General features: G+C 38.7%; 1 protein-coding gene and 1 long non-coding RNA gene across 4 annotated transcripts in view; both read right to left on the minus strand.

Annotated features, from left to right (window-relative positions):
* pde4a (phosphodiesterase 4A, cAMP-specific) overlaps window positions 1-17,914 on the minus strand; it is a 137,777-nt gene that overhangs the window by 5,741 nt on the left and 114,122 nt on the right. For 2 of the 3 annotated variants that reach the window (XM_088330191.1, XM_088330199.1), the window contains exons 7-13: window positions 15,662-16,030; window positions 15,432-15,530; window positions 13,001-13,165; window positions 12,800-12,899; window positions 11,366-11,520; window positions 11,166-11,288; window positions 412-594 (exon numbers count right to left, since the gene is read on the minus strand). In XM_088330191.1, coding sequence (XP_088186317.1) covers window positions 412-594; window positions 11,166-11,288; window positions 11,366-11,520; window positions 12,800-12,899; window positions 13,001-13,165; window positions 15,432-15,530; window positions 15,662-16,030 — 1,194 coding nt within the window. The remainder of the gene's footprint in view (window positions 1-411; window positions 595-11,165; window positions 11,289-11,365; window positions 11,521-12,799; window positions 12,900-13,000; window positions 13,166-15,431; window positions 15,531-15,661; window positions 16,031-17,914) is intronic. The other variant, XM_088330207.1, reaches the window with a different exon arrangement.
* LOC148373895 (uncharacterized) lies at window positions 4,032-4,917 on the minus strand. The gene is made up of 2 exons (XR_015852839.1): window positions 4,786-4,917; window positions 4,032-4,398 (listed from the first exon to the last, which is right to left on the minus strand). It is a non-coding gene; the product is annotated as an uncharacterized LOC148373895 (long non-coding RNA).

Here is a 17,914-nt window from a genome sequence, read left to right on the forward strand (position 1 = left end):
AGTCAGCAAAAAAAGCTTCGACCGGTGTTTTGCGAGACGAGGCAACATCCAGTGGTTATATTCAGAGCTGCAAGTCATTGTTTGACATGATGCATTTCATTTTTCTCTTGCGCTTCTCTTAGCATTGTGGCGCGTGCCACATTAAATTATGTGGTAGACTACATTTGGCCTGCAGGCCATGAGTTTGACACATGTGATCTATTGCAATCACAGTATTCATTTTCCATTATAAATTGGCATGATTTACGTAGAATGATGACTACTGCTTTCTGAGATGACAGATGACTCTCTATGTAGTCCTGCTTTTAGCAAACCACCACAGCACAGACAGCATCTACCATCTGGCCTGTTGTGCCGTGATTAATACTCGGACACAAACAGCAAATCCAGCAAACCGATGAGATGGTTTACCTGACTCTTTTCCACTGAAGCAGTGTGCTTGTCACACATGGGGCTGATCTCCATCCCTCGTTCCCTCTCCTTGTCTCCTTGCCTGAAGAACTCCTGCATGATTCTCTCCGTCCATTGTCGGTACACAGCCAGCGGCTTGGTGGGATTGCTCAAGTCGGCGCAGTGCACCATGTTCCTCAACACCTGCAGAGAGAAATGACGGTTATTGAATAGACAATTCTGTATTGTGTGCTGCCTGTTGTTTATGATGGATTTAGTTTAAAGGATGAGGAACTTTCAGTTTCAACATTTAAACCAGGCATGCCAAATATATGGCCCGCGCGTCCAAACTGTTATTTTTTTATTTCCTTTTTATTTATTTGAAAGCAGTATGACAATGGAGGCAAGTGTATTTTTTTTTTTCATAGCTCACAGCTGAGTTTGTTTATGTTTGTGATGTTTGTGGAAAGTTGGATAAGATGTAAAGATGCTGATGCAAAACATGTGAAGTGAATATTATGTTTTAAGACAATCACATAAACATGATATCTGATTGATACTGGTGGAATGTGAGATTGGGGGGGGTCGTTAGCTTGCATTTGCGCATAAAAGGTTGCCGTGACAACTCCGCCACAGGGGGTCCGGAACCAAGAGCTGATACAGTACACGTCTCACCTCACAAGTGCAGTCTGAATTTGGCCAGCAAGAATGCAAGAGGGCATATCCTACCGAGAAGAACTGGACCAAAACACTGGCCAGTGAGAAACAAAAAAAGGGACCAGACCAAGTCTCAGCTCAGCAAGCAGCCAGAGAACCTTGCCAAGTCAGCAGCCAAGTTTGATCAAGCTAGCGGCCAAACTGGTGGGACAAAGCCTGCAACCTCAGAGAAGCCTCAAGCCACCAGCAGTCAAACTCTTCTTCAACAGTCTGCATCCCTTGGTCCTCGTCCCAACCGGTTCTCAAGCGTACCAGGATCCTAAAATTGTATGTGGTGCTCCAAAAAGGCGAGACGAGTTTGGTCAATAAATGGTTTATTTGGACAGTTTATTTACCACCCGTATTTGTAAACTGCATTTACTGAAATGATAAAATACAAACAAATTGTTTCCTCATTCATTTCCAAAGATGAAAATTATTTTCCCATTATTTGTAAATACATGTGTTGTGCTCAGAAATGATCGCTTTTCACATATAATTTGTAGGGTAGATTACAAATGTAGGCTAAATGATAAAGTATAGTACTGTACTAAAAAACAAGCTAAATATTTGGCTGTGGCTTTTTTTTAGCCTGAAAAGCTAAAATTCACCAACTCACAATAAAATTTGCCAAAATTGGATAAAAAAAAATAAAATAAAAAAAATAAACATGCTACATCAGGGGTGGGCAATATTTTGAGTCACGGGCTCTTTTTCGTCAGAATGGCTTGGCCAGGAAGAAGAAAAAAATCAATGATTCATTTTTCGGATTAAATCTTCAGGAACATGTTATATTTCTATTATATTTGTTTATGAATCTATCGGTTTCATAAAATTGGTTTTCAGTCACTGAGAAAAAAAAAAGTAATACATTGTGTCCCTTATTAACAACAAAATTAGATGGTATAGATTGAAAGAAATCAACGTGCAAGAGGAATAGCTCAGTGTTTTTTCGTGACATATGATAAATATTTTATTAAAATATTTATACAATACAACATAGCAAGTGCAGAAAATGTATACAGCTACTTAAATGTTGGCCCTGACGCTTCATTAATATATATATATATATATATATATATATATATATATATATATATATATATATATATATATATATATAATTTTGGCCCGAAAAGAACAACAAATATTCATTAGTACTTCTTTTTACCGTCATTACCATGCAGATGGGATATTATGTTAAGAGCTTTAGGGGTTCCCAGCAAGTGTCTGGCTGATTAAAAAATGTTTTTCATTTTACTTTAAATGATTTAAGATCATTCAACTCTTACACAAAAATACTCACACAAAACAATTAGGCTAGGTTGATCATTATTGCAATTGATTCAATCAATGCAGCTGAAATGAGGGCTAATATCTGTTGATGATAACAAAGTCATAGGCTGAGTCCCATTCTTCGCACTTTCACTCGCTATGTGCCCTAGTCACTCGGTTTGCGCGTTCACGTGAAAATGGGGTGTGTCCCGATACTCTCAAGACCGAGGCAGAAGTGCCCTCAAACCATGTCGTAGCCACTTCAAGACCGAGGGGGCTCTCGACCTCCCTTGGCAGCGAAGTGACTACCCAGAAGGCTTTGCGAATTCTCAATATCAACAAACATGCCCGGAAAGGAACCGCACAAATGTAAGTAGTTTTCCACAACCACGCATGTATTTGCAACAAAATGTATTGAGATATCTTAGTTGGACGTAAATGCAATAGAAAATCGTATTTTCGCGTTAAAACATGAACATTGCAAAATCGCTACTTTACGAAGTGCACAAATCTACCAAGGGAGCTGCCAAAAAATAATCTTCACGCTACAAACTCTAAAGTAGGATAACTGCAGAAAATCACGGTTCAGCCCATCCCTGTTTGTATCTTAAACGAGTCGTGCTTTTACATGTACATGGCCAGTCGCTAAAGGAGCATAGTCAGAATAACGTTCTGGACATACGCGCTTGTTTACTGCACACAATTTCGGGTGTCGTGTTTTATTTACAATATGATTCTTTCATGTGAGATCAGAATGCATTAGTTTTCATCATGCATTATGAGTAATGTTTCCGAATTTCACGTGGAAATACAGTTGAAACAAATTACTATCACACAGTCCACTGCCTTCTCTGTAAACACATATTAAGTAAACTAGTTACCTTCTCAAAATGTTGTCCAAACGTGGAGTCAATTCTAAAGCATATGTGATGCTGGCCAATAGAAGGCTCTTACAGCCATAAGAATAACATGTCAATTTTGTGTATCTATTCACTATCAAATAATTATCCAGAACACATCCTATAATTTCTCACATCAACTTGTTGAGCATCCTATACACAGTTGTTTTTGTGCAATACACAAGCATTAAGTAATTCTTGTTTTTTCCACCCAACCTAAAGGCCAATGTAGAACGTCCCGTGGAAGAGCTGGCCACCATCACAGCTACCACGCCATCCACACCGACGGGCACGTCGTTGGCATCTTCTAATCCGGCGCCAAACCCCAAATCACCCAGAAAAAAAAGGAAGCACGATACACTCCTTGACTTTTTGAAAGCGGAGTCTGCCGGAGTGAGGAAAATGCTCGAGGAAACTGTGGCCAAAACTGAGCGGTTCCCGTCCTTTTTGGAAGCTCGTGGACAAATTTCCAGAACAGTGACATCCCTGCAATGTTTCCCTTTGTTTTATAAAAGGAAAATATTTTATTTTATTAAGAACTCAATGAAGTTCCAGTTTGTGTTTTCCAGCTTTATGGAAGTATTGGTATATTTTTGTTACAATTTGTGACATATTATTTATTTACTATTATGTATTTCGGCCCAATGTGATTTTGTTTTTCTGAAAGTAAACTATTATTTAAACTGGAGTGATTTGTAGTTGTTTTCTGTCCAACAGTCACATAGTTCACACACAGTATCTCACATCATTACGAAATAAACCACCAAGGTGTTACTCAAAATAAAGATGTTTATTGAATAGTAATGCAGAAAAGCACGGAATGCAAATGTGGGTCTGACTTCCAAAGCCTAAAACATGGCTTTTGGGCAATTTATTCCATATTAACTGTGGACAATTCTGTGTATTGTGGACCTGGGAACCCTGAAGACCCGTGACACCACACGGTAGGACAGACCGTGGGCCAGCCAGTATAGGCCCTCCAGCCATGGCCCTGTTCCCTCTTTAGCAGCTCCTGCAGGGCCCACATGACCTTCTTGCTCAACCTTAAGTCCTGAATGAGTTTTGACTTCACATCGAACCATAAGCACAGGATGGGAACATTCCTGTCCAACCTGTCCACGCTTATGGGACAGCCACTCTGGAACACAATAGATAACAAACAATTTAGACATAAATGTGGGCATAGATGATGTAAGCATCATGAAAAAATGTTGAAATGAGCTTTTTTATATCCAATGACAACTCTTTTGAATTAAATTCCTTATGAACTAAGGTTTTTGGGTCGTACAGGGAAGTTTGGTGACGATATTATGTCAGCTTAAGGGTCAGGTGGACTGTTCTTGTTTGTTTACTTTTCATCATGTCACACACTAAAGACCCCTACTATATGTCATAAAATGGCATTAAGATACTAATAAGTAGATTGCCATTTATGTCTACACAAACATAAGGTATTATGTGAACGTGCATTGTATGCTAACTTTTACTGTATTTGACCGAACGGGTCATTTTTTTGTGTACGTACCTTGTAAAGATGAATCAGCACTACATAGCGCCGAAGCTGTCTTCAGTATAGCACATTTCTCCTCCGTTGATTGGAGACACGGAAAAGATGATGAGCTTTCAGGCAATCGGTAATAACACAGCTGTAGCGGGCGTTTTTAACGTTGCACGAACTCTCCAACTGACACACCACAGGTTGAGACTCGAGTTGTTTACATGTGACGTAGACCAATACGTCACTGAGGTCTACAGCCAATTAATATTACCGCCATCTCCTGGACAGGGGTGGAACCTTGCAAGTCTTGTCCAAACCATCTCCACTTTGCACTCCACCGGCGGAGGGCACTCCTCTATCGAGGGACCTCACTGGAGGGTCCTCAGGGCCGAGTGAGAGAAATGGGATTGGGCCATAGTATTGGCTTGTAAAATAGTCTTTCAACATAACAACTGTATAACATACTCTCATTGTAACACACTGTAGCCTCCACAGACTCCGCCGCTATTCCACATATGACACTAGTCCAGCGGAAGAGGTACGGGGATGGGGGTGAGAGCGGTACTAGAAATAGAATTGACTTGACAATTCTAGGCGGAGGAGTATTTCAGAGGCTGCGTGTTTACATTTTGGTTTTGTTTTCCTTTTCTTTATTTTTGTCTGGCGTTTTTCGTTATATCAAACATGTCCTGTCTATTTTTAAAGAAGATGGGTCTTACTAATGCAATCAATGCGATAATTTTTGGGTGTGCTTGGGTTGAATCTTGGGGTGCTGAGCACCCCCAAAAACAGGTTGCTTAAGCCACATGCTCACTCCTGTGCTATACAAACATGTAAACCTAAACAAAATCTGTACTTTATGAAGAAATATTGCATCCGTTACTTAATATATACAATATTTTCTCAATGTATTGTAGTGTCTGAATCTGCACGTGCCTTTGAAACACAGACTCAGTTGGGGGGGATTTGGAATGTTTACATGACAGCTGCATCCTCCACCATTCCAAAAAATGGTTGAAAACTGCAAAAGTCACTTATGTGTATTAGTGTAAGTGAGGATGGCACAATGCGTGTTTTCAGGGGAACAGTCATTAAAAAAATGGAGCATAACATGACGAGCATTTTAGGTTTTATTGTGCTTAGCAATTTTTTATTGGCAGAGAAAAAAATGCTTATTTCTAGTGTGATTTTGTTGTGAAGTTTAAAAAGTTGTAAAAAATGTTCTCTTTAGAATTAATTGACCAACATGTAAATCTTTCTCATTTTGTCTAGCTTATTTAAAGTATTTTTCTAATCTTGGTAGTAGATACATTTTAACAACTGCTATTATTTACATAAATGGTCATTGGTCATTATTAGGATAATTTTTTGTAATTATTTTCAAAGAGAAACAAGAACAATAACATATTAAAATAACAAAATCATACTGATAGTCTGTTTTAATATTAGACACTTGCAAAGTAGATCACATAGAATGCTGCTTTTTTTTTTGCTATAATACTTCTGTTGTCCGTTGTTTTGACTAATGCACTATTTACATCAGCGGTCTCAAACTCAATTTTTACTTGGGGCGGCCAGAGCTGAGGTCTGGATGGGGTTGGGTCAAAAGAAAAGCTCTGATAAACACATGCCACCATTCTCAAATATGTTTTATATTTTTTTCTACACTCCTTGTAAGTTCAAAATCAATTGATGTTTACTCTTCTTATTTTTACTGTCTACTAAAGTACAAAATGAACATGGTGGTCCTTCAAGGCAGATTTGAACCAGCAACCTAAGGTAATCAATATTATAGTCCAGTCCCCTGTTCTACCAACTGAGCTATCAGAGCAGCAAGATCCACCAAAATGGAGTAAGGTAATATTGAAATATATTCGTCTAATAGGGCAGCACAACAGCGCAGTGGTTAGCGCGTGTGCCACACAGTTCTGAGGTCATGGGATCCAACCTTCCTGTGTGGAGTTTGAATGTTCTGCCCGTGCCTGCTAGGGTTTTCTCTGGGCACTTTGGTTGCCTCCCACATTCCAAAAACATGCATGTCAGGTTAATTGACCAGTCCAAATTGTCCCTTGGTGTGAATAAGTAAGTGAGTTGTCTGTCTGTGTGCCCTGCCACTGGCTGGGAAGCAGTTCAGGGTGTCCCCCGAAGATAGCTGGGATGGGCTCCAGCACCCCCGCGACCCTACTGAGGATAAGCAGTGCAGATAATGAATGGATGGATAGTCTACTATGCTGTTTGACTTGATCAAGTTCAGGAAAATGTCACCAACCCAATTGACTTTGAGCTTGGATTTATTATCAGCCACCAATTACAGGAAAAGTAGAAACAACAATATTTCAGAATTGCATCTTGAGCAGTACAAAACGCTTCAATTAATCTCACCGTGGCCCAAATTCGAACCCCAGGACAAACATTTAAGACAAATGTGCTGACCAATAACCAAATTGCCCTTGGCAATCTCTTTAGAATCACATTCAAACTATGTTGCTGTGACCTACACTGCAGAACAAGGTCTACTTAAATTCTCAGAAAGACTCCCTTTACAAATCTCGTTATGTAACGTTGCACACGAGCACACAAAACACTCCTTCCTGACCTACTTTAAACAGTGGTCAAAAATCTTGGGATGTCTGTTTAAAATAAGACTCTCGTAGTGCTTAAATTCGTCGCCTTAAGGAACTATTGTGCCATAAAAAATATTTGTCCCCTTCCTAAATTCTGTGTATTTTGCAGATGTATCACTCACAAAGGATTCTCATCATCAAACCCATTTCAATATCACACAGAGACACAAAAAGGGCACAATAAAATCCAAATCTATCTGGCTCTATGTGAAAAAGCAATTAATCCCCCAATAGGTCCATCCGCCACCCCACACCCTTGTTATACCACAAAGTAACCGTGACTAACTCCAGTTTTGGGAAAGCTGAGTTCAATTTCACAGGGCACACCCAAAATTGATTGCCACCACCTGTGTTGAATCAAGAAACCATTTTAATTCAATCCGTTAGACAGTGAACCAAGATACATAATCTCTAGAACACAATTGGCATCCCATGATTCAAAGAAATTCCGAAATAAATTACAAAAACGTGATTAAAATGTATCAGTCTGCAAATGCTCACAAAGCTGTTTCTAAGGCTGTAGGCCTCCAGCAAACCACTCTCAGAGCCATTATCCACAAATGTAGAAAATTGTCGCAAACCTTCTCGGGAGTGGTCGACCAACTACGATTACTCCAAGAGTGCAAAAACGGCTCATCCAGAAAGTTACAAAAGAACCTTGAAAAACATCCAAAGAACGGTAGGCTTTGGTAGCCTTAGTTAAGGTTAACGTTCATGAATCCACTGTAAGAGAGGCACTGGCCAAAAATGACATTCATGGGAAAATCACTGCTGTTACTAGAAACACAAAGAATCGTCTCACATTTGCTAAAAAGCATCCTGATTATCCTAAAAGAGAACATCCGGCCATCAGTTTTTGGCCTCAAACCCAAGAGCTCTTGGATCATGCAGCAGGACAACGATGCGAAGACACCAGCAAGTCCACCTCTGATTAGCAAAAAAATCTTTTTAAAAAATGAAGGTTCTAGAGGGGTCATGTCAAAGTTCAGATTGAAATCCAATTAAGATGTTGTGGTGTGACCTTAAAGGTGCACTTCATGCTAGAAACCCCTAAAATATGGCTGATTTGATGATTTTTGCATACAAAGGTGGGCCATAATTCCTCCACAGTGTTTTTGAAAACTCATTACCAATTATCGAAATGTTTGATTTCTATTATCGCTGCCAAATGTGGCCGAACTCGCTATTAGGTCCAGGGGGCAACTACTTTTTCATAAAGGGCCAGATAGATTTAGATTTTTATGTTTTTTGCCCTAATAAATGGAATCATCATTTCAAAACTACATTTTGTATTTTCTTGGGTTGTCCCTGTGTGATATAAACATTGGTTTGATGATCTGACACCTTTGTGAGTGATAAATGTGCAAAATAACACAGAAATCAGGAATCTTTTTCATTGCACTATACTTGGTTATCTCTTCAGTCCAAGGGGGGCAAGCGCGTGTGTCTATGGCTGCCTGCCATCTCTGGATTGAGATGTCACGGTCCCTTGAGACAATAGTGGCTCAGTCTTTTATTAAAGTGCCGCCCCACAAAACCTTGACAAAGTAAATCAAACTCCAAATTGAAAGACTGAGATGGGAAATATTATCTTGCAACTGTCTAAACTCTAGAATATGAACATTAAAAAAGGCCAATTTTAACCATACAGCTTCATTGATGACAAAGGCCCAAGTAGTTTGTGCATATTATATCAACTGCAATCTGCTTTTGATTAAATGAAACGCAGAACATTACCCATAACCAGGGGTGTCAACTCATTTTAGTTCATGGGCTACATCGTAGAAAAAAAACTCTCACAGGGGCTGGACCTGTAATTTAATGGCATAAAAAGTGTGCCTTCTCTGTAGGGGTGGGATCTATCAGAGACTCACAATCGACTTCCAATAATGATAAAGGGGTGTGAGCATGGGCAGAATTAGCCCGTATTTGTGGGTGCTTGCACCCACAAATTCAAACCGAGCACCCTCCAAAATAAATTATACCGTTTTAAAAAAACTCTCTTTACCTTAATAAAGTACAGGATAGGCTTAAAGCACCATGTTCAGGTGAGAGTCTATCGCACACACGCTCACGGAAAAGTAAAATGTGAACAGTGAATGAAGATAAAAGAACAACATTTATCATTTAAACTGATATGAATGTATTTTATCCTTATCGGTTGACCACATTATCATCACATTTTGATGAATTATCCATAAAACATACAGTTTTTATAAAAAGGTATGAATCAATACTAATTATTATTGTGTTAATAATTATTAAATGATTATGATACTGAATTTTTATCTTCTTGGTCATAAAAACAGTTTGTTTGAGAACCTAGAGGCGGTTTTCTGGTGTGAATTCAGACTTGCTTATAGGGATTCATGTATGCAGTCCTACTCCTGAAAAGTTTCTGTCCATGCCTCAGTTGTCAACCCTGGCAGTGCAATATGACATTGAATTTGAGTCAGCAGAAGTAGCGGTTGCAAAAAAACCTTCTGAAGAGCAAGAGGGAGTCTGGTGCCATTAAAGACACACTATCTGTGTACAATCTTCTGGATATGACTCTGAAGGCAGTTATTCAGATTTGCCTAACAATGCCAATAAGGAACGTCTTTCAGCGCATTACCCCGGCTCCATACCTGGCTTTGAAGGACCACTGGTCAAAACAGACTCCAGCACCTGGCTGTGATGGCAATTGAAAAAAATGGGCTTGAACAAGTGCAACACCAAAAGGTTAATGACAGGTTTGCAACCCTCAAGGTCAGGCGACACATCTTAATCCATAAATGTAGGGTGGAATTATAAAATGTTGAATAGAATGGATCATTTTGTACTAGGTTCCATGCTTCTTCTTCTGTATGTGTATGTTTGTGTGTACTCTGTTAGAATTAAATGAATAAAAGCTGGGCATGGCGTAGTGATAGTGTTTCTTCTAACCACAAAGTCTAACAAACGGGAAGTGACACTCCTGAACAGTGTTCTCTGATCCTAATCTACTTTAAGTGGAATGAAAAATAAAAGAAAATCAACCAGAAACTCTGGGTGCTGAGCACCCCCAAAGCTCAAAACTTAAAATTGCCCTGTGTGTGAAATTTGATTATAAAACAATCATTGAGGTTTTTTTTCTTCAGTATTTTTTTCAAATAAGTTAATTTGTATAGCCTCAATCAGCGCATCCGTGACTCCTATTAAAAAAATACAATAATAGTGGGACGGCTGCTTCCTCAAATGTTCTCTGGTGGTCAGCAAATACAGCAATAGTGGGCATATTTAAAAGTGCAGGTCACTTTTGGACTCGTCCGGCTCATTTTTCTCTTATGCTTTTCTCAGCATTGACTAAAAAACGGGGTAGACTGCTGGAAGTGTGAATTTCCCTACGGGGATGAATAAAGTATCTATCTATCTATCTATCTATCTATCTATCTATCTATCTATCTATCTATCTATCTATCTATCTATCTATCTATCTATCTATCTATCTATCTATCTATCTATCTATCTATCTATCTATCTATCTATCTATCTATCTATCTATCTATCTATCTATCTATCTATCTATCTATCTATCTATCTATCTATCTATCTATCTATCTATCTATCTATCTATCTATCTATCTATCTATCTATCTATCTATCTATCTATCTATCTATCTATCTATCTATCTATCTATCTATCTATCTATCTATCTATCTATTTATCTAAATTAAATCCGTTGGTTGGCCTTATCTGGCCTGTGGGCCAAATGTTTGTCACCCTAGCCCAAAACATTCATACTAAAACCCAAGCCCTCTTACCTGTATGCGATCAGTGTAGTGATCCAGTAGCAAAACTCCCGAGCTAGTCACTTTCTTCGTTTCCACCATGGTCTTGAGGTCTGCCAGCAAGCTCATGTGTTTGGACATATCCGTGGCCAAAACCTGCAGACACATTGTTAAGTATTTTTATTCAAATAATTAATGTATGCTAGGGAAAGGTACTGGGAAGTTGAAGTCACCATATCGATAACAAGTTTTCTCAGGCTCTGTCTCTGCCTCTTGCTGAGGTTCTGGAAGATGTCACAGTTATCCTCATGAAGAAGTTTGAAGCCCACAGCGAGGTGATGGTTTTCTAATACGGACTCGTCGTTGTACATCAGAGCAAGTTCGGAGTCTGTGGGGGTGGGGTTAATGTCAGTGATTTCTTTTGTGAGAAAGCATACAAACAGTGACATTCTGCTAAATCCCTTTTAACTTATGAATAATTCCACCAGATGCCACAAAAATTGGAAGGAAAATGATTATAGTAGTGTGTTAATAAATATCAGAAAATATTGTAAATGTGTGGGTTTTACATGTTTAGTAATCAGGGTTTGTACATCTTTTTCGTTAGGATGCACCTGTCCTCGTTTTGGGGGGTGCTCAAACACTCCGAAATTAGACCCAACAACCCCCAAAATGATAGCATTTTCCTTAAAAAGGGACAGGATACGCTTAAATATCATGAAAAACACAAGAAAAAAAATCGAGAAAAAATTAAAACAAAAAGTGTGAGCAACGCAGCATCAGAAATACTCCACTGCCTTGAAATGGTTCAGTCCATTAGATTCCTAGCCCCCCTCTATAAGAAATAACTGAGTAAAACCTGGGCATGGCCTAGTAATATGTTTCTGCTAACCGCAAAGTGTAGTGTGATGTTTAGAAATGGGAAGCGATACTCCTGAACCCCTAAAGCTCTGAACCCAAAATCGCCCCAGGCTATAACGCTTCATAGGACAATTCCATATAAACTGATACTAGCTCCAGTCAATAGCGAGGGAGGAAGAAGTGCAAAGAAACCAGAGAGCATTGTTTTTAGCAGACTTGTGGAGAAACATGCCGACAAGTTTAAGCATCCAAGCATTATTATTGGCTAATAGGCGGTAAGAGAAATACCACAACAAAAAGTTGAAAAAAGACTATCCCTCTGTTGAACTGACTTTTTCAGCCCTAAATTGAATAAAAGTTTATGTCAGAAATGTGACGGGACATGCTCGACTTAAAGCATTAGCTTTGATGGCGATTGTAAATAACTTCTTGATGGAACTGAAATGCATGGATAATCCGTACGACAGAGTAATTGACATTTTCTTAATTGAATTTTATGAGTTTATTATTAATGAGTTTTAAAAAAATATTTCTCGCAGTTGTAGCTGCTGAAAATGTTTTATACAAATAAATAGTTATTGAGGGTTGGATTGATTCAGAGTTAGCCCTACTGAAGTCTTAGGTGTAAAATGCACAGCCTGCCACTGCTAAACCTGTTACAAAAACATAAAGAAAATCGTTTTTGACAGACGTCTTTAAAAGCCCAATCCAAACAAACGGGAATTAATAAAGCTAAATATATCACAAAATAAAACCAAACTAAGAATAAAAAATGTATTATCTTCATGTCACGCATTCCTACTTACTGGTATTTATGAGGAACTGGTTGGACACTCCTGGATGGTCAACATCGTGGATAGCGGCCGCAAATAAGGCAGCCAAAATCTCTAGATCAGTAAACACAGCCTGCAAAAAAATAAAAAATAAATAAGGCATTAATTGATAACCTCAATTGTGTGCCTATCGTGAGCTTAACAAGCTGCTATGAATGATTTTGTGCTATTTACATCTAGAGCCGGCGTAGAAAGCAGTACATGCGTGGACTGAGTGACATCTGCGGCGTGGAGGCTGTTGTGGTAGGCCACGTTGGCATGGTAATGGTCCTCCAGCGTCATCACATAAGTGACAAACGTATCAACCGGGATCCGAAAGGTTTTCAATAGATCTCGCTCCTGCGGCCGGCAAGAAGAACGTGGTCACAAATTGTCATCATTGTCCACCCCTCTTGCCTATTTCAACGCAATTCGTTTTGGGAGTAATTGAGAACATTGTTTGAAAGTTTAGCATTTGAATAACACAAAGGAAGCTAACCATTGCTACTGACTGAAAAAAAGCCATTGTTTCTCAAACACAGAGTCACAGCAAGCCTCTGTTTAATGTAATTTAATGGACAGGAGCTCATGGTTTACTTAAGGTAAATAATATTTTGGTGTAGAGGCTTCTAGCACCCATTTTTTCTTAAGCAAATAGGTTTCTATATCTTAAAACAGAATAGTTTAATCAGCTAAAATTATGTAAATATTGAATTTTGCAAGCTAGTACTTTAAAGCAATGCTTCTCAACTGGTCTGACTTTAGCACCCACCATTCCACCCCAACCAGGAGCTGCGACCAATATTAAGAAAAAAAAATCCACTTCTCAAATACATCGAACAAAATGATTGTGCAGTTATAACCAGAGTTTGTAGAATATATTCACATTTGCCCCCCCCCCCCCCCCCAAAAAATGACAAGCTTTGACAAGAACAACTCCAGGTACTGTGTATACTTGCTTATAAGACAACATTGCTTATATGGAAACATTTAAAATAGCTGTATACTAAAAAAAATTCATACCCCAAGTATTAATAAAGAGTGTACCTATGCATTGATTATCTTTTAATTATGTGTATAATAAAGATAAATCCAATGGTCGAAAAAAGCTAAAATATAACATTCTTAAACTTTACTGTACTTCAAAGTAGTGCTTCAATGGCAGACACTCATACACCACATTTGTATTTTGGTATTATTTCCTTCTTTGACTCGATCGTTATTGTCACTGTTTTCTAATTTTCCTTCCCCTTATCAATAACTTTCTTGTGACCAATTTTATTGGCAGAAAACGGGAATAAAAAAATCTATATATCAAGAAAATGAAATGTGGTCCCTCTCAAACACAATTAGGACAGCGCCAATTTGACTGAACAGAGATGAGAAGGGGCAGAGATTTGTTGTCATTTACTGTTAAGGAGTGTAACGACCGTTTGTGTTTTGTTTTTTTCATAGCATTATTTTGCAAAGGCAAAGGCCCGAGAGGCACTGAAAACGGGCCTGTCACCCGCTTCTGGGTCCTAACCCATCAGTTGAGAAACAATGATTTAAAGCATTATGGATTCCAGTATAATGCAGTATAATTGAGTATTGAAAGAATGTAATTACTCGTTTTGGTTTTGCAGGTCATTTTGTTTTTTGTTTTTTAAAAAGTGACTGTATTCTACTATCTATGGTTTGAACTGCCTTTCATTCATACTTTTGAGAAGTGGATTTTTTTTTTTTGTTGATTTGGGTCAAAGCTTGTTATTAAGGTAGGATGGTGGGTCCCCAAGTCAGACCAGTAAAGAACCATTTCCTAATAAGACGTTGAAAAGAAATTCCTTCTTGTCAGATTATTGCCCTTGCTCGTTGTGTCTGGCTGAAGTTTGTTACAGTTTGTGCGTTTCAAGTGTTTACTCTACAGTCTTTGACATAGTCTCGTCGTTACCTGGTAAATATTTTTCGTTTTATGTGCGTTTTTTGTCACATTTCCATTTGTTGTACATCTTTGTGTCCCTTTTTGCCATGTGTACACTTAACGTTTATGTTTTAATCCTGGATTATTTACTCTCCTAAATATTGGTTAGTGTTTTGTGTTCTTTGGGGCTTTCTTGGCTGGACGTCAGAGATTTCTGTCATTTCTAGTTTTCCTTCCAAAATTTCAGTTATTATTTTGCATTTTGTGCCCGGGCAACACAGAGGCACAACATTTGTACCGTAACTACATATAGGAAGTTCTTAAAATGAAAAAGAAAAAGCATATTTTGAACTGGACCCAAACCAATGCTTACGTATGAGTGGAGATCAAAAGAAATTCCGATTTACTTTATTGGGAGATGCAAGTAAATCAACTCTGTTGTGTTTAGTATATGACAGAAAGCTAGCCAACCGCGTTAATGCCCTGGTGCAACAGCATGTGGAATTTGGCAATGGCGCCGTGCCGCAGCAAACCTGAAGCCATTTTCATCTGTGCCATTTTTTTTAGCTCTCTTCCTTGCCTAGGTCACGTGTTTTTAGATCATGTGACTGTTTTAAAATAGCAATTTCAAAGATGATACGGTTTGAACAAATTTATTGACACTAATAACAGCAAACAAACAATGTGAGGTTTGAACAACCCTTCTCGATAAACAAACTTTCTGACCTGAAAGATGGCAAACATAATGCAGCTCAAGGGTCTGTTGTTTGAGAACTCCGCCACACGGAATATGTTAAGGCCCCACTTGTTCAAGTCATTCAGCTCCTGTAGACACAGTACATGACACAATCTTATATAAAGGTAGGATATAAAAAAAGAAAAAAAAGAGTAAAATGTTCCCTTAAATAACGGGTACATGGCCTCTGTGGACCATTTACTTGCACCCCTGCACTCACTCTGGATAGCGAGTCCTCGTGTTCAGTCTTGACGCCGAAACGAGGCAGGGTAGAGTTTGAAAGGCTGGAACTGTGCGTGAGTTTCTTCACGCCGCTGATATGACACATGGGCTTGTCCCGTTCCCTCAAAGTCGGGGATGGAATCTCCACTTCGTTCTGCTTGTCTGCCGGAACCAGTTCAGTCAAGTTAGGGTGGCAGGCTGTTAACGTTGTTAAAGGCATGTTGTGCTTGCCTTGGATGGAGGTTTGAGAGGATATGCTCAAATTTGGCTTACCTAGAAAGGTAGTGGAGATGTATTCGGACACCTGGTTCCCTGAGCGGCTCATTTCTGACAGATGGGACAACTCTCTGTTCAGCATCCTCTTGAACTGAAAAGCACAAGAATCAGTCATTTAAATTTGGGATAGACCTAATCTAGTCTTGACTATAGACAAAACCAGAAAATGAACACAAAAAACACTTCATAAGATTTTGTGGGAAGTAATATATTCTAGTACGATATCTCAATTATGCATCGTTTTATACATTTTTTGTCCCAGTATTTTCATTTTAGTGTTGTTCCACTCATATGTCCTACATGAGATTACATAGCCAGGTATATAGGTAACTATTTTCTTTTTTTACTGATGTAAATAGATTGTGGATTCATTTAGACCAGTGTTTCTCAACTGGTGGGTCGAGACCTAAAAGTAGGTCGCTGAACAATTTTCAGAGGGTCACGGAGCTTTCTCTTGGCAAAACAATGCAACCAATTATTGGTTTGTTGGTTTCAGAAAAAAATAATTCTGAGTATTTAAACTCCTCAACAGTAGATGATGACTATTCCCTGCATGTGTGAGTTGACACTTGCCTTTTCAAACCAAAGAAAATGACTGATAATGTTTATTTACACATGTTGAGCTTGGCCAAACACAGATACAGTGGAGAACATATGAGAAAAGTATTTCATTATCTTGAAGATAAAACCAATGAAATGAAGCCTTTTGGATATCATTGAAAAATCAGCTAATTAAGCATTAATAAAGGGAATATTATTTCGTGAAGTAGTTTTGGTTTTGCTGGTCATTTTGTTTTCTTTTCAAAACATTGAATTATTATTGTTTCTCTGGTTTTAACGGTGCAAGCATTTCATTCGATGAATTTGACAGCTGAAATGTTTATCTTCATTTAGGCTGTGGCTTTTAATTATGGTAGGATGGCATGTCGTAAAATCATATGTGCTGGGAACCACAGCTTCACATCCAGGGTTGGTAGGGTTACTTCTACTTGATTACTTTCAATTACTTTTGGATTACTCCAATACCAAATATGCTAATAAAAGACAAAAGAAACTAAATATGAATAAAATTATGACTCACAACACGTGGTAAGCTTTGTCTCCTGGCTTTGATCTCTTTGATCTCCGGCAAAACTAACATAAAATGCAACAGAAACAAAATGAAAATAAATCCAAACAGCTTGCCAACATCATTTTGCCGTTTCATGTGTTCCGTTACTCCCCAAGCCTGCACAAAATTTAGTAATTTTATTCATATTTAGTTTCTTTTGTCTTTTATTAGCATATTTGGTATTGGAGTAATCCAAAAGTCATTGAAAGCGATCAAGTTAAAGTAACCCTACACAACCCTGTTCACATCACATGTGTCAGACAATTTTATGTGGCCCAAGAAAGCTCAAAATGTCTGAGCATCTAAATATTATAGGGTCAAAAGAGTCCTTTACTAAATAATATATTTCCTACTATGCCTGTCGACCACAATACCCTAAAATTGACGTTTACATGCCAGTAAATACCATTATTTGCATATCTATGCCAATGGGTGGAATTGAAAATAAATGATCGTAGAAATGTCATAGATTGTCACGGGGGACCGGACCAGAACGGAGGCAGGAGGCAGGAAGGGAGAACTCAATTGCGTTGACGATCAAAACTTTTATTTAGCAAAATAAAAGTCGTCCAAAACTCCGTGACAAAACAGAACAAAAACAGGTTTTTACTCAAAACGTGAAAACACAGGTTTTCTCCGAATCAAACAAAACAGGACAGAGCAAAACAGAACGGGAAATGCAGACAGAAAATGCAATGAGCCAGCACCCGCAAAACCCCAAACCCACCCTTAAGTAGCAGACGCGCAAATTAGGCGATCTGCTTCAGCTGGTGCCCAGGGTGCGGGGCCAGCCGGTCGCCACGGCGACCATGCTGGACACGACAGAGCCCCCCCCCCCCTTTAAGGGACAGCTCCCGAGGTCCC

The sequence above is a fragment of the Urocampus carinirostris genome, chromosome 1 (assembly GCF_059441175.1).
Source record: "Urocampus carinirostris isolate Australia breed hairy pipefish chromosome 1, RoL_Ucar_1.0, whole genome shotgun sequence".
Classification (NCBI taxonomy): domain Eukaryota; kingdom Metazoa; phylum Chordata; class Actinopteri; order Syngnathiformes; family Syngnathidae; genus Urocampus; species Urocampus carinirostris.